Source organism: Caloenas nicobarica, chromosome 28, assembly GCF_036013445.1.
Source record: "Caloenas nicobarica isolate bCalNic1 chromosome 28, bCalNic1.hap1, whole genome shotgun sequence".
Lineage (NCBI taxonomy): Eukaryota > Metazoa > Chordata > Aves > Columbiformes > Columbidae > Caloenas > Caloenas nicobarica.
Window position 1 is genome coordinate 796020 of NC_088272.1, and position 25317 is coordinate 821336.

At 54.5% G+C, this 25317-nt stretch overlaps 1 protein-coding gene across 1 annotated transcript; it reads left to right on the forward strand.

Moving 5' to 3' along the window:
• Nucleotides 1–19331: 19331 nt before the first annotated feature.
• LOC135999476 (olfactory receptor 14J1-like) lies at nt 19332–20264 on the forward strand. The gene has a single exon (XM_065653041.1). The coding sequence runs from the start codon at nt 19332–19334 to the stop codon at nt 20262–20264; it is 933 nt and encodes a 310-aa protein (XP_065509113.1).
• Nucleotides 20265–25317: the final 5053 nt, after the last annotated feature.

The following is a 25317-nucleotide window of genomic DNA, read 5'->3' on the forward strand; positions in this document are numbered from 1 at the left end:
AGGCGTCCACGAGGGACCCAGGAATGCCCCAAGCGACCCAGGCGTCCGGGAGGGACCCAGGAGTGCCCCAAGGGACCCAGGCATCCAGGAGGGACCCAGGAGTGCCCCAAGGGACCCAGGCTTTCGGGAGGGACCCAGGACTCCGGGAGGGACCCAGGAGTGCCCCAAGGGACCCAGGAGTTCAGGAGGGACCCAGGAGTTCGGGAGTGACCCAGGCGTGCCCCAAGGGACCCAGGAATGCCCCAAGCGACCCAGGCGTCCGGGAGGGACCCAGGAGTGCCCCAAGGGACCCAGGCATCCGGGAGGGACCCAGGAATGCCCCAAGCGACCCAGGCGTCCGGGAGGGACCCAGGAATGCCCCAAGGGACCCAGGAGTGCCCCAAGCGACCCAGGCCTTTGGGAGGGACCCAGGAGTGCCCCAAGGGACCCAGGAATGCCCCAAGGGACCCAGGAATGCCCCCAAGCGACCCAGGCGCGTGACACCCACCCCGGCCGGGCGTCCCGCGGACGGCGCCCGGCTCCTCCCGGCGCCCCCATCAGTAAGACGCGGGGCGACGGGTCCAAGCCGGAACAATGAGATTCCACTTAAATGTGCGATGCAACTTCTTCTCGCTGAGGGCGACGGACACCGGCCCACGCTGCCCAGGGGGGTGGTGGGTTCTCCTTCTCTGGAGACATTCAGGCATTAAACCGAGATTATTTTATGTCTTGCATAGCGCCCCATGGCATCTAAACCTTCCCTGCCCAGAGCGTCGCAGCGAGACGTTGGCTGGTTCACTGGTTGGGATGATGGTTTAGATGGTCACCTACAGCGCCGGTGGATTCATGACCCATAATAATCTGCTGTGCCCAGTTAGCGCCCAACATCACAACGGGATGGTATGAGAACCGAGGTCGGAGGGACCTCAGGAGTCTGCAACCCGACCTCTCGGAAATTGGGTCATGCCAAGGCGTTCAACCTTGACTCAACCCAACTTTGGAAACGTCCAAGGACGGAACCGGCTCAACCTCTCCAGCAAACCGGAGCGGGTTGAGCCAACTGGAGCGGGTTGAGCCAACTGGAGCGGGTCGAGCAAACTGGAGCGGGTTGAGCAAAGTGGAGCGGGTTGAGCAAAGTGGAGCGGGTTGAGCCAACTGGAGCGGGTTGAGCCAACTGGAGCGGGTTGAGCAAAGTGGAGCGGGTTGAGCAAAGTGGAGCGGGTTGAGCCAACTGGAGCGGGTTGAGCAAAGTGGAGCGGGTTGAGCAAACTGGAGCGGGTTGAGCCAACTGGAGCGGGTTGAGCAAAGTGGAGCGGGTTGAGCCAACTGGAGCGGGTTGAGCAAACTGGAGCGGGTTGAGCAAAGTGGAGCGGGTTGAGCCAACTGGAGCGGGTTGAGCAAAGTGGAGCGGGTTGAGCAAACTGGAGCGGGTTGAGCAAAGTGGAGCGGGTTGAGCAAACTGGAGCAGGTTGAGTGAACTGGAGCGGGTTGAGCAACCTGGAGCGGGTTGAGCAAGCTGGAGCGGGTTGAGCAAACTGGAGCGGGTTGAGCAAGCTGGAGCGGGTTGAGCCAACTGGAGCGGGTTGAGCAAACTGGAGCGGGTTGGGCAAACTGGAGCGGGTTGAGCCAACTGGAGCGGGTTGAGCAAACTGGAGCGGGTTGAGCAAACTGGAGCGGGTTGAGCAAAGTGGAGCGGGTTGAGCCAACTGGAGCGGGTTGAGCAAACTGGAGCGGGTTGAGCAAAGTGGAGCGGGTTGAGCCAACTGGAGCGGGTTGAGCAAAGTGGAGCGGGTTGAGCCAACTGGAGCGGGTTGAGCAAAGTGGAGCGGGTTGAGCAAGCTGGAGCGGGTTGAGCAAAGTGGAGCGGGTCGAGCAAACTGGAGCGGGTTGAGCAAACCGGAGCAGGTTGAGCAAAGTGGAGCGGGTTGAGCAAAGTGGAGCGGGTTGAGCCAACTGGAGCGGGTTGAGCAAAGTGGAGCGGGTTGAGCCAACTGGAGCGGGTTGAGCAAACTGGAGCGGGTTGAGCAAGCTGGAGAGCGGGTTGAGCAAACTGGAGCGGGTTGAGCAAACTTGAGCAGGTTGAGCAAAGTGGAGCGGGTTGAGCCAACTGGAGCGGGTTGAGCAAACTGGAGCGGGTTGAGCAAACTGGAGCGGGTTGAGCAAAGTGGAGCGGGTTGAGCAAACTGGAGCGGGTTGAGCCAACTGGAGCGGGTTGAGCAAAGTGGAGCGGGTTGAGCAAACTGGAGCGGGTTGAGCAAACTGGAGCAGGTTGAGCAAACTGGAGCGGGTTGAGCAAGCTGGAGCGGGTTGAGCAAACTGGAGCAGGTTGAGCAAAGTGGAGCGGGTTGAGCCAAGTGGAGCGGGTTGAGCAAACTGGAGCGGGTTGAGCAAACTGGAGCGGGTTGAGCAAACTGGAGCGGGTTGAGCAAACTGGAGCAGGTTGAGCAAAGTGGAGCGGGTTGAGCCAACTGGAGCGGGTTGAGCCAACTGGAGCGGGTTGAGCAAACTGGAGCGGGTTGAGCAAACTGGAGCGGGTTGAGCAAACTGGAGCAGGTTGAGCAAAGTGGAGCGGGTTGAGCAAACTGGAGCGGGTTGAGCAAAGTGGAGCGGGTTGAGCAAACTGGAGCAGGTTGAGCAAACTGGAGCGGGTTGAGCAAGCTGGAGCGGGTTGAGCAAAGTGGAGCAGGTTGAGCAAAGTGGAGCGGGTTGAGCAAAGTGGAGCGGGTTGAGCAAACCGGAGCGGGTTGAGCCAACTGGAGCGGGTTGAGCAAACTGGAGCGGGTTGAGCAAAGTGGAGCGGGTTGAGCAAAGTGGAGCGGGTTGAGCCAACTGGAGCGGGTTGAGCAAACTGGAGCGGGTTGAGCCAACTGGAGCGGGTTGAGCAAACTGGAGCGGGTTGAGCAAACTGGAGCGGGTTGAGCCAACTGGAGCGGGTTGAGCAAAGTGGAGCGGGTTGAGCCAACTGGAGCGGGTTGAGCAAACTGGAGCGGGTTGAGTAAACTGGAGCGGGTTGAGCAAACTGGAGCAGGTTGAGCCAGCTGGAGCGGGTTGAGCAAGCTGGAGCGGGTTGAGCAAACTGGAGCGGGTTGAGCAAACTGGAGCGGGTTGAGCAAAGTGGAGCGGGTTGAGCCAACTGGAGCGGGTTGAGCAAACTGGAGCGGGTTGAGCCAACTGGAGCGGGTTGAGCAAACTGGAGCGGGTTGAGCAAACTGGAGCGGGTTGAGCCAACTGGAGCGGGTTGAGCAAAGTGGAGCGGGTTGAGCCAACTGGAGCGGGTTGAGCAAACTGGAGCGGGTTGAGTAAACTGGAGCGGGTTGAGCAAACTGGAGCAGGTTGAGCCAGCTGGAGCGGGTTGAGCAAGCTGGAGCGGGTTGAGCAAAGTGGAGCGGGTTGAGCAAACTGGAGCGGGTTGAGCCAGCTGGAGTGGGTTGAGCAAACTGGAGCGGGTTGAGCAAACTGGAGCGGGTTGAGCAAACTGGAGCGGGTTGAGCCAGCTGGAGCGGGTTGAGCAAGCTGGAGCGGGTTGAGCAAAGTGGAGCGGGTTGAGCAAAGTGGAGCGGGTTGAGCAAGCTGGAGCGGGTTGAGCCAACTGGAGCGGGTTGAGCAAAGTGGAGCGGGTTGAGCCAACTGGAGCGGGTTGAGCCAACTGGAGCGGGTTGAGCCAACTGGAGCGGGTTGAGCAAAGTGGAGCGGGTTGAGCCAACTGGAGCGGGTTGAGCAAAGTGGAGCGGGTTGAGCCAACTGGAGCGGGTTGAGTGAACTGGAGCGGGTTGAGCAAACTGGAGCGGGTTGAGCCAACTGGAGCGGGTTGAGCCAACTGGAGCGGGTTGAGCAAACTGGAGCGGGTTGAGCTCGAGTCGACTCATCCGCTACTCTAACAGGTGCCTTTGCCGAGCTCATTTTCTGTTTCCCTTCCTACTGCATCAGTCAGGGTGGGCTTCTTGTAATTCTAGGCCGAGCCCAACATCTCAGACTGCACTGCCACCCCTACTTACCTGTGCCAGGATATGGTAAGGAAATAAGATTTAGCAAATAGGAACTCTCCCCATAGCACGTATGTGGGCAGCCTATAATGGTGTAATAGCTCAGAAGGTATAGACCAGGCTCGACTTTTATCCCGGGATCTGGACAAATGGGAGAACTGGGCAATCACCAACCACATGAAGTTCAACAAGAGCAAGTGCCGGATTTTGTGCTTGGGACATGGCAACCCTGGCTGTACAGAGAGACTGGGTGACGAGGTGCTGGAGAGCAGCTCTGCAGAGAGAGACCTGGGGATTCTGGTCGACGGCAAGTTGAACATGAGCCAACAGCGTCCCTGGAGCCAAGAGGGCCCCGTGTCCTGGTGCATCCAGCACAGCAGGGCCAGCCGGGCAGGGAGGGGATTGTCCCGCTCTGCTCTGCGCTGGGGCGGCCTCACCTGGAGCATTCACTGTGTGCAGGGCTGGGGACACGGGAGAAAAGGAGGTAAAGCTGCTGGAGAGTGTCCAGAGGAGGCTACGAAGTTGGGGAAGGGTTTGGAGGGGAAGCTGTATCAGGAGCAGCTGAAGTCCCTGGGTTTGTTCAGCTGGAGCAGAGGAGACTGAGGGCAGAGCTCATGGGGCTGCAGCTCCAGCAGGGGAGCAGGAGGGGCAGGGCTGAGCTCTTCTCTCTGTGACAGGGACAGAACCCAGGGAATGGCAGGAAGACGTGCCAGGAAGGGTCAGCTGGACATGAGGAAAAGGTTCTTCCCCCAGAGGTGCTGGACACTGAACAGGCTCCCCAGGGAGGGGTCACGGCCCAACCTCACAGTGTTCAGGAAGAGACTGGACAACGTCCTCAGACACACGGGGTGACCTGTGGGGTGTCCTGTGCAGGGACAGGAGTTGGGCTCCATGATCCTGTGGGTCCTTCCAAATCAGGACATTCTATGATTTTATGATTCTGATCTTGGTCTTCACCACCATTGGTCGGTACGGCTGTCAGTCTCCTCCCCTGAGCTGATCCTGCAGCTGATTGGCTGCCTGGGCCATGAGTCTGCCTGGTTTGGGGCCCACCCTCCCCTGAGGTGATGCTCTCTCTGATTGGCTGCCTGAAGGGTCGGGCCTCCCATAGTGCCCGCCCTTCCCCCCCCCCACCCCGAGGCACTGTGTCCTCTGATTGGCCGAATGGGATTTTCCCCTGGCTCCTCCCATCAAATGATTGGTCAGACTGCTTGTCAATCATCCATGAGCACCACGCTGCCTGAAGGAGAACAGCAACACTGGCAGTGACTCCAGCTGGGAAGAGATGATTTGAGGGCAGGTTGGCAGCAGACCCTGAGGCTGTGCCGGGGGTGGCCACATCTGTGTCATTCCAGCAGGATTTTGGAAAGTCCTTTCCCAGCTGTGAGCACCAGGCCAAGGGCACGGGGTAGAAAAAGCCCCAAACTCCAAGGGCCCAAGCCCCAAACTGGCCTCTGTCCCCAAATTAATAAAACTTCTAAACAGACGCTCCCTACACCTGAATTATCTTCATTTTTAGAAACAAACAAAAAAACAAACAAATGTGTACTTCTGGATGAGGATGGAGCAGGTTCAGTATCAGTACCGGGGTGCTGCAGGAGCAGGTGTCTCCAGCACGGACAGGCTGGACGGACCTGTCGACCTCAGCACCCCTGGGCCCCACCATGGCCCAGTTCAGCAGCCCTGGGCCCGAGGGCTCAGCCCAGGGACAGCCCCACAACCAGGGTCAGGGCGGTTCCTGCTGCTGCCCCGAGGGTCACCAGCCCCAGTCAGCCCTGGGCCAGAGTGCAGGTGTCTGAGCTGGGCTGAGGTGGAAGGGGCTGGAAAACAGCTCATCGGGAGGAGGCGATGGAAGAAGGTGCCGTGTGTGTGGCACCGGGGATGAACTGACACCCTCAGGTTGGTATCTGGATCAGTGCTGGGCTTGCACATGGACTAAGCCCCAGCTCAGAGCACAAATTGCTGTTGCCAGCCCTGGGTGCCAAGCGCTGCTCCTGCTCTCTCCTCCCTGGTGTGACCCGAGTGCAGGACTGCCCTGCCTGCTCCTGCCTTGGGGTTGGGGAACTCGGGGTCAAAGGGAAAGACAGACTCCTGCAGCTATGGGATCTCTTAAGTGTCCTGGGATTGCTTTGCTAATCACTCTGTAACGTTTCCTGGGCTATGAACTCGATGTGTGCCCAGAGAGGCAAATAAGTCCATGAACCAACTTTCCAATTAAGGTTTCCTTCTTACAAAAAAACACACTTCCATTTTCTCATGGGCAACAGACTGGAAGGTGGAAGCTGAAGCAGCATGTGCCTCTTGTGTAAACAGGTAACAACAGATGGTTCCATTCAGTCGATTCCCAGTTGCTTCCTGCACAGGAAACCTCTCCCTTAATTTAATCTTTGGTGTACAGGCAGGGCCTTGCTGATGTTCCTGCGTAGGCAGCAAGTATGTGGATGTCAGGCTTTCTGCAGATTTGTGACTGATTTTTCCTGTTTCTTTTATAAGGACAATCTTGCTGTGTACTCCTGAAGTCTCCCATAAGCTGGTGGTTCGAGAGAAGGACGGGGAACCCAAGCTAGCTCAGGGAGGACCAGTCAGCATCACAGGCAAAGCAGACTGGAACTCGACTTGGTGAAAATTAATGGAATTTATTGACAGATGAAACTGGAACTTCTCCCCCGTCTTTGGGTGGGTCACCGTGCACCCTGAACCGATACAGGCAGGTGTGGTCCGGGTGGCCCCAGTTGCTCAGCACTTGCAGCCAGATGTAATTCACGACCCCAGGGAGCTCGTTCTGAAACGACAAGAAGAAATGAGTCACCTTTTCCCCTCTGGCACGTGGCCACTGACAGAGTAGTTCCGTGGCGACGGCCTCGTTCAACAGCTTCCTTCCTGCTGCCCTGCCAGGGCTTTTGATCTGTCGTGGTCAAGACGTTCTTGTCCTGCTCTACCTCATTGGGCCATGAGAACAGCAAAGGAAGAAGCAGCAACCAGATGCCTCAGCAAATACACTGGGAAGTTCTCGCCTGCTTTGGGGCACAGGCTTCCACAGTCAGAAGACCCAGTGCTGGTGTTAGTATAATGTCTCGTTGCCTTCTCTAGAAAGCCACAGAAACAGAATGGCCTCCCTGTCACTACTCACTGCCAGCACCAACAGAATCCTCAGGAAGCCCAGTATTCCTGGTCTTTAATTGGCAGACCAGCACTCATGCATCCTACTGGATGTGGTTGCTGGTGTCCACTTGGGGTCCAGACAGTCAAGCTGATTCCGGTTTCAAACATGGTGCTTCTAAGCACTGAAGTTTAAACCCAAAACGAAAGAGAAGACCGGCAGTCCAGGTATACGCCACCAGGAAGTTAAAGCAGAAGAAAGGCCAGCGTGGCACACGCTCAAGGACAGGGCTGCCTGTAGCTCTTTGGCAGGGAAGCCTCTCCCCATCCAGCCACATTTCTCCTCCTCTCCTACAGTTCTCCTCCCTCTTTGTCCCCATACCTTCAGCTGGAAGGTCTGACTGGGATTCAGCGGTGCCAGGAAAGTGAACTGTCCCAGGAACGTTCCCTGCTCGTCGTGTTCTTCCTTAAAGCCCTACAGAAAGACAGGGGTGGAGAAAACAAGAGTGTCTGGTGCACCATGGCAAGAATGAACTTCAGTCAGTGAAGTACGGGGTTATTTCATCTACGTAGTTCAGGGACGATGAGCACAAGGAAAAGACGAGAAGCTGCAGGTGGGCAACACGTCACACTTGCCTACTCAACGAGTCCAAGCTGCTAGTCAGAAAAGGAGCAGACACCACCAGTGAGAGGGAGGTTATCTGAGGATCACAAATGCCCACTGGGGTTGCAAGCCAAGAAGGTCTAGGACCATGCACTGTCCAGCTACTTTTCCCTGTAGCTCCTGGAGTAGCATCCTGCCCCAGAAGCTTCCTATCGACTGGTACATTGATTAAAAGAGGAATAAAATGGGAAGGGAGTAACTCCAAGGAGCCCGTTTCTTCTGAGAGCCAGGAGGAAGCTTCAGGCCACTGGACTCTTTGACCCATCTTCACCCACTGCTTAGAAATGCTGTGCAAACCCCTGCCCCCTCTCCAGAGAAATCACTTACATAGACAGCAAAGTCCTTTGGCGCTGCGGAGATACTTTCTCCATGGAACGCTGTCCCTGAGACATGGTCCATGGTGACTGCCCTGGGAATGACTGGCACAGACAGCTTGATGAAGACGTGTCCCTGACTTCCTGGGAAGGGCCAGCAGTTTCCAGGATGATTTTCTGGCTGAAAGGACAAGAAGAAACTACATTGACATGGAGAAAGTTGTCGTGGCTCACGCTCCTCTGAGCAGCATATGTGGTTCATTCTCCAGACCTTTGTTTTACTGCTTCTTGGTGCTCCTACCTCCAGAATAAGCTCAGGGGACCTCATGTAATCCATCACCGGCAGGGAATACAAGAAGACCTTTGCTTTGGCAGTCTGGAGGGTTGGAGAAGTCCTGGAAATAATGATGGCAGCCCCTGGAAATTAAAACATGAGCAGAATCATCAGGCAGTGTCAGGAGCAATATTACACTGTTGACTTGGAAAAAGCTCCTCAGTTGTCATCCGTGTCCTACAGTGGGTTCCCCTCTTTCTCACTGGCACGACCCCTCTGCATCACACAGCAGGGAGTCATCAAACTGTCGTATGGGGCCGTGGAAAAAGACAAGAACGTGAGCCAGGCTTTCTGTGCTTCCCATGGGGTCTGGCCCGTTACAGCCTCTGTCAGTGGGGGCACTTTTAGGGCATGAGGTGACCCGTGACTTCTCACCCCTTCTCTCCTACCCCTGGGCACGTTCCAATGCGCATCTTGTCAATCTGGACAAGAAGTGCTTTAAAACTGGTTTGTATGTACAATGTCACAGCACCTGCTGATTTGAGGGCGTAATCAGGCATTGGGACCCGGATTTCCTCCAGCTTCTCCAGGGCTTGATTGATGATGTCCTGAACCGCCTGGGAAGGAACACAAAGGAGAGCGCCTGTTGGAAGGAAAAGGAACGGGGAAGCAGCTCCCCTGCAAGGCCAGCCAAGGTGAATGGGGACAGGGCCCATATCAGATGGAAGGAACACCCAAATTGCCCGGAAGCCTCCCAGGTTTGCTCTGCTGTGATTGATGGGATCAGAAAGGGGGGGCTGCTCACTCCAGTGCTCTGAATGCTGGAGCTGTGGGAAGAGGCTTTTCCTGTGGAGAGGCCCCAGGCCAGGCAGCACGGACAGACAAGCCTTCTGGGCATGAGATAGGCCTGGCTTAACTCTGCAGTGCTGAGGCAGTTCTTTCTTTCCAGTCCTCTCTTGAGGAGGATCCAAGATCTGGACACAGAGGAAGGAACGACTCAGCTGTCATTCCCGTCACGCTCTTTCTTCCCCATAAGGAAGTGTGGAGCAACAGGAAAAGGAAGCGTGGCCATGACAGTGAATGGAGTAGGATACGTGCCCGAGGGAGGATAAAACCCCTGAGTAGGTCCTTCTGCCTTGTGCCCTTACCCATCCGGTAAAGCCTGGGAGCTTTCCCTGCTTCACGCCTTCCTGGAGAGCCCGATCTGTGATATCCTTTGCGCTCCAGCGCAGATGATAAAGCTGTTCCTGCAGCTTATGGAGCTGGTCTGGCAGGGACAGGGCTTCACTCGGGTCTCCTAACTCTTCTGTGGTGCTCCAGATGGTTAAGGTGCCAAGTTGTGCGACGTGGTAAACACCTGTGGGACACACACCAGAGCTTAGAACTTGGTCTAAGGATGCGTTATGCCTCGGGCTGCCCACGCCCCTGTCTGTGTCTGTTCCAAGTGCCATAGTTGTCTTTCGTCTTGTTGTCTTTGACAATGGCCATGATGGCGTACGGGCTCCGCAAGAGATGGACGTTCCCTGCCCTGGACTGTGCTCCTTGTCCTGCAGAAGATTCTCACCCCCTGGGGCAGGAGAGCTCAGCCACGGCCTCTCCCTCGGCTGAAGAGAACCTGCTTAGCCCTGCTGGGGAAGGCAAGTCAGCCCTTCCTCACCCCCACACCCGTCCCGCTGGAGCAGGGACTGGCACAGCTCTGTCGGGGACTTTCTGCTCTTAGCTGAGCTCCTCTGGTCACGGCAGGGGAAGCGGAACAGGGCAGGATGGAGCCCCAAGTTCCTCCTAAAGAAACCGTCTTCAGGTCGGAGCTCTGCAGAGACTCACCGAAACAGAATAGACCAAAAAGCAGCACCAGCATCGTTGCCTTCAGCGCCTTCATCATCCTACAGAGCAACAAGGAGGAAAAGGCTGGTGAAGCTGGCGGTTCCCGTGCAGATCAGCAGCAGACTGGAGAGCAGCAGCAGGGGCTGCAGCCCTTGAGCCTGGCGTTCCTGGCGTGTGCGTTGGCTTGGTCCTGCACCAGCTCGAGTCACTGCTGGGGTTGTCAGCAGCTGCACCAGTGGGGGATTTGTCATGGCAGCGATTGTTTCGTTAGGGACAAAGGGCTCAAGATTGACTCCAGACTAAGAGCAGGAGCTGCAACGGGAGCTCTTGCCACACCGCATGTCTGTGGGGCTGGAGAGGGATTCTTTGGAAATGGAAGGGACACAACGAACACCTGTTTCTCCTGCCCACCATCCGATCACACTTGTGCTGATCCTGTTCTCCACCCTCCCAAGAGAAGGTTCAGCCTGTGCCCCTACAGGTCAACAGCTGCCGGGCAGGGGGTGTGTGTCTCCCCTCCCGCAGCATTTCTTTAGCAGCCGCGTTATCTCTGGCCCTTCTCTTGGCATAAGTGCAGAGAAATGCAGACTGGGGAAAGAGGGAGGGAGGCTGAATGTCAGTGCGTGCTGGCAAGCAACGGGCAGCCAAGGAAGCACCAAAGAAGCACTCTGCTGGCTGGGCCCTGCTGCCCTGAGCCTGATCTGCCAAGACACAGCACACAGCGCTCTGCAAGGGGGAAATTCCTCCTGCCTGTTCCAGGAGGCTTTCAAAAGGCTCACAGCGTACACTCATCAGGAATGAACAATCCCCTTTTGTTCTCCTAGAGAACTCCTTGCACCCTTCAGAGGATCATGTTCCCCTTTCCTAAGGCAGAGCCCTGGTGAGGAACTGACCGGGTTTCCGAAAGAAACCTCCTCTGTCAGGAACACAAGTCAAATCCATGGCCAACAGAGGACACGCTGGTATCCTGCTGGTCCGAGTGGAGAGGAAAACCAAGCAGGCTCAGGGACATAACCCACCCCGCAGAGCACGATACGGCACTGAGCTGAGCTCTCACAATTACTACGGCAGGCTGTATCGGGGCCACCGCTTGGGACTCCATCCATGCGATTCAAAATAGACCTGTCCCTCATTCTGCAGAGATCAAAGGCTTTCTGGGCCTTGCCCCTGTGGTCATGAAGACACTGAAAGGCGGCTGCTGCCTTCCACCAGCTCCAGACCGAGCTCTCAGGCTGCCCTCATGTTCCTCTCCTGTCCACCCTCCACCCACCCCAGCTGATGAGGTTGAAAACACACCTGGGCAAAGGGGAGGAGGATTTTTCAAACATACCTGTTCAGACCTTCGACCTTCTCTGGCTGGCTCTTGGTACCTGCTGAGGTGCAAGTAACAAGCATCTTGCTCGCTCGGGATCAAGCCAAAAACTCTGCGATCTCTGTTCCGTCAAGATCGAGAGTGACAAAGGCACAGGGAGACCCCTGGTTTTATACCCTGCTGTGCCCACCTCAGCGCTGATGCTGCTTTGTGACATCAACGGCAGTGGGTGATGTCACAACGGAAGAGGCTGCGCCACGTTTGGAGGTGAAGTCCAGCCTGACAGCAGCGGGTTTTGCAGTCCTCTCTGCAAGGGAAGAAATCCTTCACCTTACAAAGATGGGAAACATAGAGGAACATGTTACTCTCAGAAAACAGACTGTTAACCACTCTTCTTCTCGTTTACCGAAGTTCAGACAGTGTTAGAAAACAACTACAAAAAAGTAAGATTCCTAGTCTTATTTTATGAACCACATTAAGTTAGCAGGACTTATTGAGAGGGCTTTGGACTAGATTTGAAGGGTGAGGGGATGAAACCAGATGTGGCAGAGGCACAGCCAAGGGCGACATGCTGGCATCTGAGGGTAGTGCTAATGATGCCCTTCAGTCTGCCGAGCCAGTGCAATCAATGGCCCAGCTGAAGTGCATCTGTACGAATGCACGCAGCACAGGCAACAAACAGGAGGAGCTGGAAGCCCTTGTGAGGCAGAAAAACTATGATTTAATTGTCATCACAGAAACATGGTGGGATGACTCTCACAACTGGAGCGCTGCAATGCATGGCTATAAACACTTCAGAAGGGACAGGCGAGGAAGGACAGGAGGTGGGGAAGTCATGTGTGTTAGGAACAGTTTTGATTGTTTGGAACTTGATGAGGGTGATGATAGGATTGAGTGTCTCTGGGTAAGAATCAAGGGGAAGGGCAACCAGGCGGACATCCTAGGGGATGGTCTGTTACAGACCACCCAACCAGGATGAACAGGCAGAAGAAATATTTTTCAGGCAGCTGGGAGAAGTCTCCTGATCACCAGCCCTTGTTCTTATGGGGGACTTCAACCTACCAGATGTCTGCTGGAAGTACAACTCAGCAGAGAGGAAGCAGTCTAGGAGGCTCCTGGAGCGTATGGAAGACAATTCCTGACACAGCTGGTCAGTGAGCCTGCCAGGGAAGGAGCCCCACTGCACCTGTTGTTTGTAAATAGAGAAGGACTCATTGGAGGTCGCCTTGGGTGTAGTGATCGTGAAATGATTTTCTATCCTTGGAGAAGTTAGAAGGGTGGTCAGCAGAACTGCTACTTTGGCCTTCTAGGGCAGACTTGGATCTGTTTAGGAGGCTGGTTGGCAGAGTCCCTTGGGAGGCAAACCTGAAGGACAAAGCAGTCCAGGAAGGCTGGTCTGTCTTCAAGAAGGTGATCTCAGAAGCACAGGAGCAGCTGTCCCCATGTGCCAGAAGGTGAACTGTCGGGAAAGAAGGCCAGCCTGGCTGGAGAGAGAGAGACAACCAAGAGGTCAGGCCCAGTCAACATGGGTTTGTGAAAGGCAGGTCCTGATTGACCAACTTGATCTCCTCCTATGACAAGGTGACCCAACTAGTAGAGAAGGGAAAGGCTGTGGATGTTGTGCACTTAGACGTCAGTAAAGCCTTTGACACTGTATCCCACAGCATCTCCTGGAGAAGCTGCAGCTCAAGACCTGGATGGTGTATCTGCGATGGATAAAGAACTGGCTGGAGGGCCGGGCCCAAAGAGTTGTGGTGAACGGAGCCAAACCCAGTTGGCGGCCGGTCACAAGTGGTGTCCCCAGGGCTCAGTACTGGGGCTAGTTCTGTTTAATCTCTTTTTCAATGATCTAGATGAGGGGATCGAGTGCACCCTCAGTAAGTTTGCAGGTGACACCAAGTTGGGTGGGAGTTTTGATCTGCAAGAGGGTAGGAAGGCTTTACAGAGGGTTCTGGAGCTGCTTGTTCATTTGGCTGAGGGCAATTGTCTGAGGTTTAACAAGGCCAAGTGCCAGGTCCTGCACTTCGGTCATAACAATCCCCTGCAACACTACAGGTCTGGGAAAGAGTGGCTGGAAAGGTGCTTGGTGGAAAAAGACCTGGGGGTGTTGATTGACAGCAGCTGAACATGAGCCAGCGTGTGTCCAGGTGGCCAAAAAGGCCCCCAGCATCCTGGCTTGTATCAGGAATAGTGTGGCCAGCAGGCCCAGGGCAGTGACTGGGCACTGGTGAAGCCAAACCTCGAATCCTGGGGTCAGTTCTGGCCCCCTCACAACAAGAAAGACCTTGAGGTGCTGGAGCGAGTTCAGAGAAAGGCAACAAAGCTGGTGAGGGTCTGGATCACAACTCTTATGAGGAGCGGCTGAGGGACATGAGGCTGTTTAGCCTGGAAAAAAAGAGACTGAGGGGAGACCTTATCGGTCTCTACAACTACCTGACAGGAGGTTGTAGCGTGGTGGGTGTTGGTCTCTTCTCCCAAGCAGCAAGTGATAGGACAGGAGGAAATGTTCTCTAGTTGTGCCAGGGAAGGTTCAAACTGGATATTAGGAGACATTTCTTCATGGAAAAAGTTGTGAAGCAGTGGAACAGGCTGCCCAGGGAAGTGGTGGAATCACCATTCCTGGAGGTGTTTAGAAGACATTTAATTGGGTTTCTTAGGGACGTGGTTTAGTGCTAGAGTTGGGATATGTTTGGACTCGATGATCCTGAGGGTCTCTTCCAGCTGAAATTTTTCTATAATTCTATTGACAAATCAAATTCAGGGCGGTTATTCCTTTTAGTGCCAGTTACAGGCCTGCAGTGTTACGTGAGGTGCCAAGGCTCTCGCACACCCCTACATGCACTGGGCAGGGACAGCGATGGTCCTGTCCAGGGCAGCCATCCCCATCCACAGTGAGTGTGGGACAGACACCCCAGACAGCACTGCAGACAGGTTCGGTGCCTTTGTGCAAGAAACTCATTCCCACCTCTGAAGCATCGCAAGATCTGTCCCTTCTCTATCCAGGAGATGTAGGGCAGCCCATGAATAGGAAGCGCTTCACACCGCAGTATCCATGCATATAGCAACACTTCCAAATCTCCTTTTTTTCTTTTCACCAAACCTGTTCTCAACTCCTTGATAACATAATCAAGGAACAGACAAACCATTGTCACCTTGGGCCTGTCAGCAGCACCTTGTCATTCCTAGAGATCAGTGACACGTCTGCCCAAGTACCTCAGGGGCAGCAGAGACGCCACTGACAAAACACACGTTTCCTTCCAGGTCTGTCATTCCCAGCCCTGTTTCTCTCTGGCCTTGGGGACAGCAGGGCTTGCTCACTCTCCTGTTGCCCAATTTCAACCCTAACTTTCCATCTGCCAAGCACTGTGACATTGCTCTGCTCTGAAGTCAAACCTTTGCACACATGGGGACCTGGATTCTTGAGACCAACCAGATTTCCCTAAGCCTCTCAGAGCTTGGCCGGGTGCTACAGCTGAGGTGCCACAGCCCAACTGTGCACTGATGCCCTGAGCCAAGGGCACAGCCAGGACAAGCTGCAGCCTGTGCTGTTTGACACCCATGGAGTCACCGCCAGGCGTGGTGGGACAAGTCACACAGCTTGGGGTGCTGCAATGGCTGGGTACAGGCTTTTCAGGAGAGACAGGCTGGAAGGGTCAGCAGTGGGATTCCCTCAGAGTGAAGAAGTTGCTGGGATGTGTGGAGCTCCTTTATGTGGGGAGTGACAAGATGGGTTTTCCCTTGTGAGTGAGGGCACCAATGACAAAGCCTGTGGGGGCACATGGCCATGCCCCCCAACAATCTGGTGCCACCGAAAGTGGGGCACAGCAGTCAGGGAGAGGCACCAGGATAAGGAGGAGAAAGCAGCACTGAAAGACTGTCCTAGGGAAATTGAAAATTATTTCTTTTTGCTTGAATAAACTCTGGATGGAACCCTGCTACTGCTGCCATTTTAGTGGCCTCTTCCTGGGCTCAGGAGAGTCCTGGAGGCTGAGGCCCCTTTTCTTTAGGGGGCACCGGGGGCTCCCCGGGCGAGCGGACCCTGCCCTGGCTGGAATTGGAGGGACTGTGGCTGCAGCAGTCCAGGGAGAGTCCAGACCTTGAGAAATTTGGGGTTCCCCCATCAGGAATCTCTGAAGTTTTAAAAGGAGAAGCGGCCAGTCCTGTATCGGGGCAGGAGAATAACCCCATCCATCAGGACAGAGCAGGACCTGACACGCTGAGCAGGGACCCTGAGGAGAAGGGCCTGGGCACTACAAGGGCCGCCACACAAGCCCGTGCTGCACGCTCACCATGACCAAGGCAGCTGCACACGGGGCTGCATGAGGAGGAGCGTGGGGACCCAGACACCTGGAGTTCTCATCCCATTCGGTTCAGCACTGGTGTGACCCCACACACACGGGTGTGTGCCAGCGTGCGGCTCCCAGTTTGGATAGCAGGGAGGAACTGGAGAGTGCAGGGCTGTGCCAAGGCAGGGGTCAGGACCTTGTGCACATGGTGTGGGATGCTGAGGGACCTGGGCTGCTCTGGCCCAGCAGCGCTGGGGAGGCTGCAGCAGTGTAGGAGTAGCCTGAGAGTGCTGGAAGGGTGGTTTCAGAGATGGTGGAGGTTTTCTTCATAGTGGGAAAGAGCACGAGAAAGAAATACTCGCACAAAGTGCAGCTGGGGAGGTCCAGGCTGGACATGAGGAGAAAGGAATGTGAGTGGAAGGGCAGTGCTGTGCTGGAGCAGGTCACCCAGAGGGAGTCTGCATCAGCCCAGGGCTTTGTGCTTCAAGGAACAGCTGGGGAGGATGGAGAGAGATCAGCAAAGGAAGGAAGATGCTCAGACAAGAGCAAGGTGGGGCAGCAGGGGGGATGTCTCCAGCCTGCAGGGCAAGAGGTGCAGGGGATGCCACAGCATAGGACAGGCTGTCGTGGAGATGATCAAGGGATGTAAAGAGGCTGAAAGCCCCCAACAGACATGAGCCCCTTCTCCCCTTGGCTGTGGCTGTTGTCTCCAGCTCTGATGCCTGTGAGGAGACACCTTGTCCTTACAGCACAGGGGCCTCATGGCCTCCTTGTCCCCAGCCAGGAACCTGGGAGGTGTGGGACCATAGTCCTGCCCTTGGCCTTGCACAGCCCCACATCACACTGTCCCAGGAAGGGCCCTGGGCAACGTGGGAGGGACAGGATCTGCCTTCCCAGGGCTGGGGGTCAGGGCTTGGCCCTTTGGTTAATGAAACACATCCAGGTTTACTCAGCATCAGAGAGACCTTCACCTTGCTTTTCCTGACCTGTCATCTCTGCCTCCAGTTTTCTTCTCTAACCAGATCCTGGGGTCTGTATTTCCTCAGTAGCGTTCCTCAGTGGGACCCAGTAACATTACAAGAAACTTTGGAGTTTGAATCTGACTTGGGCTTCTTGAGAGGTTTCTTCAGCTTCCTCCAGGGTCTGAGGTTCATGGACTCAGCAGCAAACCCACCAGAGGGGTCATTAAAGCGCCTTGGGCTGCTCCTGTGCTGCTGAGCTGGGCTGGGCTCCTGGGACACAGGGAGCTCATGGCAAGCGGCAGCGCTGCAGAGAGACAGCTCTGCCCAGGAGCAGCTCCTCTGCAAAGCGCAGCAGGGCTGAGGGCTCTGCCTGGGGATCTCAGGGAGACGAGCAAGGCAGAGAGAGATGAAAGGTGGTCAGGATGGGGAGGATGACTGAGAGCTCACTGGAGGAGAAATCTTTGCAGCCCTTGCCATGGTAAGTCTGTGGGTGCAGGGCAATGCAGCTGCAGCTCCTGGAGGCATGTCCTCAAGTTAGCACAGGCACAGCTTGAGGGATCTGAAAGGAGGAGGCTCTTGGCAGGCAATTTTGAACAGCTGTGAAGCTGGTTGAGCACCCAGGGGTGCCCAGGGCTGTCCTGCAGAGCAGGGTCCCTGCACCCCAGGGCTGTGCCGGGGCAGGGACTCTGCCGCCTGCCAGGGTCAGCACTCAGCCTGCCCGGGGAGATCCCCACGGTGCTGTGGGGAGAAGCTGTGGAGGGAACGAGCGACCCCTATCAGGGCAGGAAATGTGCTTCTGCTGTGGAGAGGATGCTGTGTGGGTCAGTGCTGCTCACAGCTTCAGATCACCCGCAGGACTTTTCCGAGGGGATGCCTCAAAGAGAAGATCAATGCAAGGATTACCAGACAGATAGGGAGCTTTTCTTTGCCTTTCTATACAGTTTCCTAACCCAACGGTTGGGGGGTGCAGGAAAGGATAAAATGAAGATGAGCTCTCATGCTTAAACAAGTCACTGAGACTCCTGAACTGCAACTCAGAGTCTTCAGTACATCTGCCAGAAGCCTCATAACATCCCTTCAGCTGCTGCTCTGCCTGTGCACAGCACCAGCATCACATTGGCTATACCTGTCAGCCTTAGTCTGACCTGTCCTGTTTTCCAACCTGCAAACAGGAAGATGCCCCCAGGCAGTGCCCTGTGAACAGGCAGGATCTGTAGGGCCAGGGTGAAGGCACAGAGGGTGGGATGGTCTGTGAGTGCTGACAGGGAAGAGACATGGACAGGGAAACTGTTCCCAGGGGGAGAATCTCCAGGAAGCAGGGAAATGATCAGAAATGAGAGGAAACTAAACTCAGAATTGTTATCAGAGGGAGAACACAGAAAAATCGATATGATCCCTTGCAGTGCAGATCCCTCCTGTGAGCAGCCCCCTCGCCTCCTCTCCCACCCAGCAAAGCCTCTGCCCTCAGGGCCGGGGGCTCCAAGGCATGAAGCAGCTCCTGTGCAGCCAGAGCTCCAGTTCCCTCTGCAGAGCACAGGGGCTGAGAGCAGCTGCCCGGCAATGCTGGTGTGTGGGAGGTGGCTGCACAGCTGGGGAAGGGTGACGCTGTCTGAGTGCCCGGCTGCCTCTGCCCTGGCCTCTCTCACACCCACCCTCACCGCAGTTTCCTTCTTGCTCCACTGCTCTGGGTCACTGTTGGTGTGATCTGGTTCTTGCTGTCAGGCTCTCTGGGGATGGGAGTTTCAGCTGCAGAGTCACAGCCTGATCTTGTGGGTCCTTTCCTGCAGCTGTGTCCATGGGAACACGTGTCCCAGCTTTGCTCTGACCTGTGGGGCTATGGGCAATGCAGTCTGTGGGGCAGTGGAATGAGCATTATCTGAATTCCCCACAGAGAAGTGCAGAGATGCTATGATGGAGGAAGTGCTGCTGGGTTTGTGAAATGAGCCGTGTGTGTCCTGGGATAGAAGTGGGGTGCTGAGACCTTAGGAAAGGGTGAGACATGTCGAGGTCTGAGGTGGGTCCCTCTGCTCTCAGCAGTGCCCAGTGGCTTTTCAGGGTGACATGGCAGTGTGATCAGCCTCCATCTCAGAAAGGTGCCAGCCCAGGGCAGCTGGAGCAAGACAGAGGGACAGAGCAGCTGCCCTCACTCTGCACTGACCCACAGGCATCCTCTGGTCTCGCAGGACTCGCTCTGTTCTCCCTGAGTGCAGCAGAAATGCTGAGGGTTTCTGACACCCAACAACACTTCCCAGAGTGGGAGGGGAGAAGGAGCTGTAGAAACGCCAAACCTCTCAAACTCAGTTTCTCAGGTCTGGGGGTACAGATGCTGACAGTCCCTTCTGCAGCAGGAGCGGTTCCATCTGACAAAGCTGAACCCCAGGACTGGCCCCTGCCCCACCCATCACACAGGCTCAGGCTGACTCCTCAAGAGCCCCTGGGCAGAGACCCTGCTCTTCATTGCACACTCATCAAGCACCGACCAGGGCTCCAGCCAGAACGTTCTCCTGGAAAAAGAAAAGGGTCTCTTTGTGGGAGGGTCTGTGGGAAATGACTTTGGTTTTTCCCATACAAGTCTCATCTGAACCGTCACTGTCTTTTCCTCCTTGCACAGGTCCTCATGCCCAGAGACAGCAAATGTCCAACAGCAGCTCCATCACCCAGTTCCTCCTCCTGGCGTTCACAGACACATGGGAGCTGCAGCTCTTGCACTTCTGGCTCTTCCTGGGCATCTACCTGGCTGCCCTCCTGGGCAACGGCCTCATCATCACCACCATAGCCTGTGACCAGCACCTCCACACCCCCATGTACTTCTTCCTGCTCAACCTCGCCCTCCTCGACCTGGGCTCCATCTCCATCACCGTCCCCAAATCCATGGCCAACTCCCTCTGGGACACAAGGGCCATCTCCTGCACAGGATGTGCTGTACAGCTCTTTTCGTTTGCCTTCTTGATAGTAGCAGAGTATTATATACTCACCATCATGTCCTATGACCGCTACGTTGCCATCTGCAAACCCCTGCTCTACGGGACCCTCCTGGGCAGCAGAGCTTGTGTCCACATGGCAGCAGCTGCCTGGGCCAGTGGGTTTCTCAATGCTCTGCTGCACACGGCCAATACATTTTCACTGCCACTGTGCAAGGGCAATGCCCTGGAGCAGTTCTTCTGTGAAATCCCACAGATCCTCAAGCTCTCCTGCTCAGATGCCTACCTCAGGGAACTTGGGCTTATTGTGGTTAGTGCCTGTTTAGTTTTTATGTGTTTTGTGTTCATTGTGCTGTCCTACGTGCAGATCTTGAGGGCCGTGCTGAGGATCCCCTCTGAGCAGGGACGGCACAAAGCCTTTGCCACGTGCCTCCCTCACCTGGCCGTGGTCTCCCTGTTTGTCAGCACCATTATGTTTGCCTACCTGAAGCCCCCCTCCATCTCCTCCCCATCCCTGGACCTGGTGGTGTCTGTTCTGTACTCGGTGGTGCCTCCAGCAGTGAACCCCCTCATCTACAGCATGAGGAACCAGGAGCTCAAGGATGCCCTGTGGAAACTCATATCTTACTGTTTTCTGAAACAATAAACTGCCCATCTGCTTCTGAATAGGAATTGTAATGTAACTAATTAGAGATACAGCCTGTCATCTGTATTATATGTTATTGATTGTTTTTTTATTGTGATAATGTTGTCATCCCCTTTCTAATTCTCTGTCTGCTTTTCTTTCATAACCACTAGTGTAAATCAGGAGCCATGCTCTCTTTCCCTTTAAACAAAATAAATGTGTCTGTAGTGACTTGTTTTTCATTATATCCTTCCTGCAAGGCCTTTTGGAGCTGCAGGGACAGTTCCTGTGTGCATGGGAGGAGGGGAAAAGAGTCCAGCCTGGCAGCCCTGCCAGGGATCACCAGCGCTTGGCCTTCCAGAGCTGTTCTCGTTCCACTCCCACACTCTCCTTCTCATCCCTTGTGGTGGTGCAAGGCCTGAGTGCTCTGGCAGCCTGGTCACCGTCCTGCTGTGTGTGAGTCCTGTGAGCGCAGGCAGGGACAGGCCATGGGCACTGCTGTGACAGAGCTGGCCTCACAACAGCCTTTCCATAATGAAGGTGATCTCCTATGGGCAGGGCCTGAAGGTTTAGGTCTTCTTCAACTTTCTCTCAAGAACATGCACAAGAAAGCAGCCTGCAGGTTGAAACAGCAGTGTAGAGATAAACAGTGTGTGTGTGCAGGGCTGGGCACGCAGCAGTGTCCTCTCACAGCCAGGCCTCCTGCCAGAGACCTGCAGGACCAGCAGAGCAGGGGCTGGGCTGTGCCCCTGTGCACTGGACACCCCGTGGAAGCTGCCCCAGGGCATCGTCATGCACTGGCCCCTCACAACCACCATTGCCAGCACTGGCCTCTCTCCCCAGCTCACAGAGGTTGCTCTTCCCTCCATGGATGGACACTGTATGAGTAGTTCAGTACTCTGAGTCTGTATTGTACAGATGAGATGTGAGCACACACATCATGTACGTGAGGTGACATGAACGCGAGTGAGAACTAACACCATTAACTGTTCCTTGGGGTTACATGAAGGCCTGTGGCACAGACAAGGTCTTGAGGTCACTTCATGTTGGGAGGAACACCCCATGGGAAATGGCCTGAATGCAGCACTGGGATGTTCTTCCTTGAAACGAGGTCCCTGTGTCCATTCCTTATGACGTGGGACATCTCAGATGAGTGCAGAGCAGGGTGACACACCACAGGGCTGAGGTGTCTCCCGTCCTTTGGGAGTGGCAACAGGAGGCCAGAGGGACACTGTGACTCCTGCCTCTGTGTTGAAAAGGAACAGACTCTGAGCATCCCTGGGACCATGAGAAGCCGATGAGGCCAGCTCAGATATGGATGCTTGATGGAACCCTGACATTTCTGTGTGTGACTCCAGGAACAAACCCCAGTGGCCCAGTGAGATTCATCTCAGCTGCCTTGGACAGGCTCATTGGAAGTCCTCCAGTCTGCTATGTCACCCTTGCCTGTAATTCTGGATTGTGCTGTCAAAAGTACCATAGAAACCAGAATGGATCTGGGGTCCTTAGAAATTGCAGACCTCAAACCCATCTTCAAGAAGAGCATGAACAGGAACTGAGAGAATAACAGGCTGGCCACCCTACCTCCCTCCCTGGGAAGGGGATGGGACATGTCCTCCTGCAGCCATTTCCAGGAACGTGAAGGACAAGGAAGGGATTGCTGAACCCAAATGGACAGGGGCAAGAAAGGCATGTTGTGTGCAGGGCGTTTGCAAGGCCTCAGACATGGTCTCCTTCTGGGCAGAGTGCTGCTGATGGGGCTCAAGAAGTGGATGCTGGGTGGGAAGTTGGCTGAACCATCAAGCCCAAATATCACCAGTGGTTCAAAGTCCTCCGTGCAGCCAGTTACCAGTGTCATCTCTCAGTGACCAGCACTTGGGCCAACACTGTTGAATGTCTTTATTCTCCCCTTCCATGATGTAACAGAGTGCACTTTCAGTGCCTTTGTGGATGGTGCAAACCTGGGTGGAGGCCTCGAGCAACCTCCCCTGGTTCACCCTGCCCTGAGCAGGAGAGTGAGACAAGATGAGTGAAACAAGGGCTCTCTTCAGATCTTATTCTGTGATTTGAAATACTTTTTGCCTTGGAGAGGTTTCTGGAAGAAAATACGTAGAAGAATAGTAAAAACAAAAAGGCAGAAGTGCAGATATAGAAGTGTTAACATAAGTATAGCAGTTCCAGTGAGGAGTGCTTTTCACTCACATTGTTAGTAGGAAATATATTTGACAAATTTGAAAAAATGTGAGGAAGCAAGATGGGTGTCTAGGGCCTGTGGGAAAGAAGGGCAGGTGTAGGACCATGTAGAACACACTTCAGTCTTGGTTGGGTCCTGGGTGCTACGGAGGAGGATGGATGGGTGTGGTATTATGAGGTCAGTTGTGTCTCGGTAACTCCTAATCCAGTAAGCAGCGTGTGGCTGTGAAGGGGACTGTGGGGTCAGTTCTGTCTCTGGAGGTGACAGCCCAGCAGCAGGAACGTGGCTGGGAAAGAACCCCTGCCAAAGTACCCACAGCCCCTACCCAGGAAGAGCAGGAACAGGGCTGGGAAAGGGACTGTGCCGTCACACATACTAGACGAGCAATCGGGCCCAATCAGCATGGCTTTATGAAAGGCAGGTCCTGCCTGACCAACCTGATCTCCTCCTGTGACAAGGTGACCGGCTTAGCAGATGAGGGAAAGTCTGTCATGGGGGAGTGAATCCGCCACACAGGCTGTGGATGTTGTGTACTTAGACTTCAGTAAAGCCTTTGACACCGTATCCCACAGCATCTCCTGGAGCAGCTGCAGCTCATGGCCTGGATGGTGTATCTGCGATGGATAAAGAACCGGCTGGAGGGCCGGGCCCAAAGAGTTGTGGTGAACGGAAACAACCCCAGTTGGCAGCCGGTCACGAGTGGTGTTCCCAGGGCTCAGTATTGGGGCCAGTTCTGTTTAATCTCTTTGTCAATGATCTGGACGAGGGGATCGAGTGCACCCTCAGTAAGTTTGCAGGTGACACCAAATTGGGTGGGAGTGTTGATCTGCTGGAGGGTGGGAAGGCCACACAGAGGGATCTGGACCGGATGAAATGATGGACTGAGAACAATTGTATGAGGTTTCTGACCATGCTGCCATATGGTGTGGAATATCTCTTTGGTCAGTTGGGGTCAGCTGTCCTGGCTTGGTCCCCTCCCACCCTTTAGCCACATCCAGCCCTCTTGTTTTTGGGGCAGACTGACAAACACAGAAGGCCTTGAGGCTGTGCCAGCACTGCTCAGCAACAACAAAAATGTCAGCGTGTTCTCAAAGCTATTTTGGCCACCAAGTAAAGCACAGCACAGCAGGGGAAGGAGTGTTGATCTGCTGGAGGGTAGGAAGGCCATACAGAGGGATCTGGATGAGCTGGATTGATGGGCTGAGGCCAGTTGTCTGAGGCTCAACAAGGCCAAGTCCCGTGTCCTGCACTCGGGTCACAACAACCCCATGTAGGCTCCGGGCTTAGGGAAGAGTGGCTGGAAAGCTGCTCGGCAGAAAGAGATCTGTGGGTGTTGACTGACAGCAGCTGAACAGGAGCCAGCGTGTGCCCAGGTGGCCAAAAAGGCCACCAGCATCCTGACGTGCACCAAGAATAGCACAGCCAGCAGTACCAGGGCAGTGATCATCCCCTTGTCCTCAGTGCTGGTGAGGCCCCACCTGGAATCCTGTGTTCAGTTTTGGGCCCCTCACTATAGGAAAGACCTTTACGTTCTGGAGCGAGTTCAGAGAAGGGCAATGGAGCTGGTGAAGAAGCTGGAGAAGAAGTCTTAGGAGGAGCGGCTGAGAGAACTGGGGCTGTTTAGCCTGGAGAAAAGGAGGCTGAGGGGAGACCTTCTCACTGTCTATAACGGCCTGATAGGAGGTTGGAGCAGGGAGGGTGTTTGTGTCTTCTCCTGAGTAGCAAGTGATAGGACAAGAGGAAATGGCCTCAAGTTGTGCCAGGGGAGGTTTAGATTGGATATTAGGAAAAAATTCTTCTTGGAAACGGTTGTCGGGCATTGGAACAGGCTGCCCAGGGAAGTCACGGGGTCACCATCCCTGTAGGTGTTTAAAAGGAGTTTAGATGAGGTTCTTAAGGGAGATGGTTTAGTGCTCGAGTCAGGTTATGGTTAGACTCGATGATCCTGAGGGTCTCTTTCCACTGAAATGATTCTATGATTCTGTGATATCAACTGGATAATTCTTCTATCACTTCTTCTCAGTGCTCTTCATGTACCTGCCTCTTTGCCTACAGTGCTGAAACTTTTCTAATTAAGCACAGAAGTCTTGAATACTAGATGTAAATGATGGAAGCAACATGTCTTTATCAGTCTTGTCTGATACCTGCCAGTCCAGGCAAACACCTCAGGTATACTGGGGCCTCTCAAGGTTTGCATTGGATGCTTATAGTGAGACCATGGAGCTCAGCCTGAAAACCTGAGAACTCCCCTCAAAACCAAATCAAACTAAAAACAAGAACAAAAAACCCCACACTCTTTTTTTCTCAGATGAAATGATTCAATATTTCCAATAAAATGTCTGTGGAATTTCTATACTGTGAAAATATTAATTTTCAGAATGCGTATGTACTGTGGGAGTTGAAACATTGACCTTTCCCTGTGCTTGCATTGCCACAATTCTGTCTATCATGCTGTGTATTTAATCCCCCTGAACATCCAGGAGTTTCTACCTGTCCTTATTCAGCTCACCATGTCTGAAGTCATCTCTTCAGAAGCCTGTCTGGACATTTGCACTTTCCATTGCTCCCCAGAGGTTCTTCCTCCTCTCACTCTTTGCTCGTTCAGAGCTTCTCAGCTCTCTCCCTGCTTTGAGCTTCAGGCAGGTAAAGTTTTTCATCAGTTGCTGTTGTACTCCCTATAGGCGACTCAATTATGGCAATGGACCTCACTGGAAACTACTTAATTTAACCATAGAACTGAGAAACATCATTAAGTTCTATTGTGTTTTCTTTTTTTTCTCCTTTCTTTGTTTCCTCTGATTAAAAATTCCCCGGTGCCTGTTTAATCCAGTTCTCTAAGGAAACATGAACTAATTCCTGCAAACAAGCTGTAACAATCAG

Coding starts and splice junctions, on each gene's coding strand:
- LOC135999476 (XM_065653041.1), top strand. CDS start 19,332: ATGTCCAACAGCAGCTCCATCACCCAGTTCCTCCTCCTGGCGTTCACA.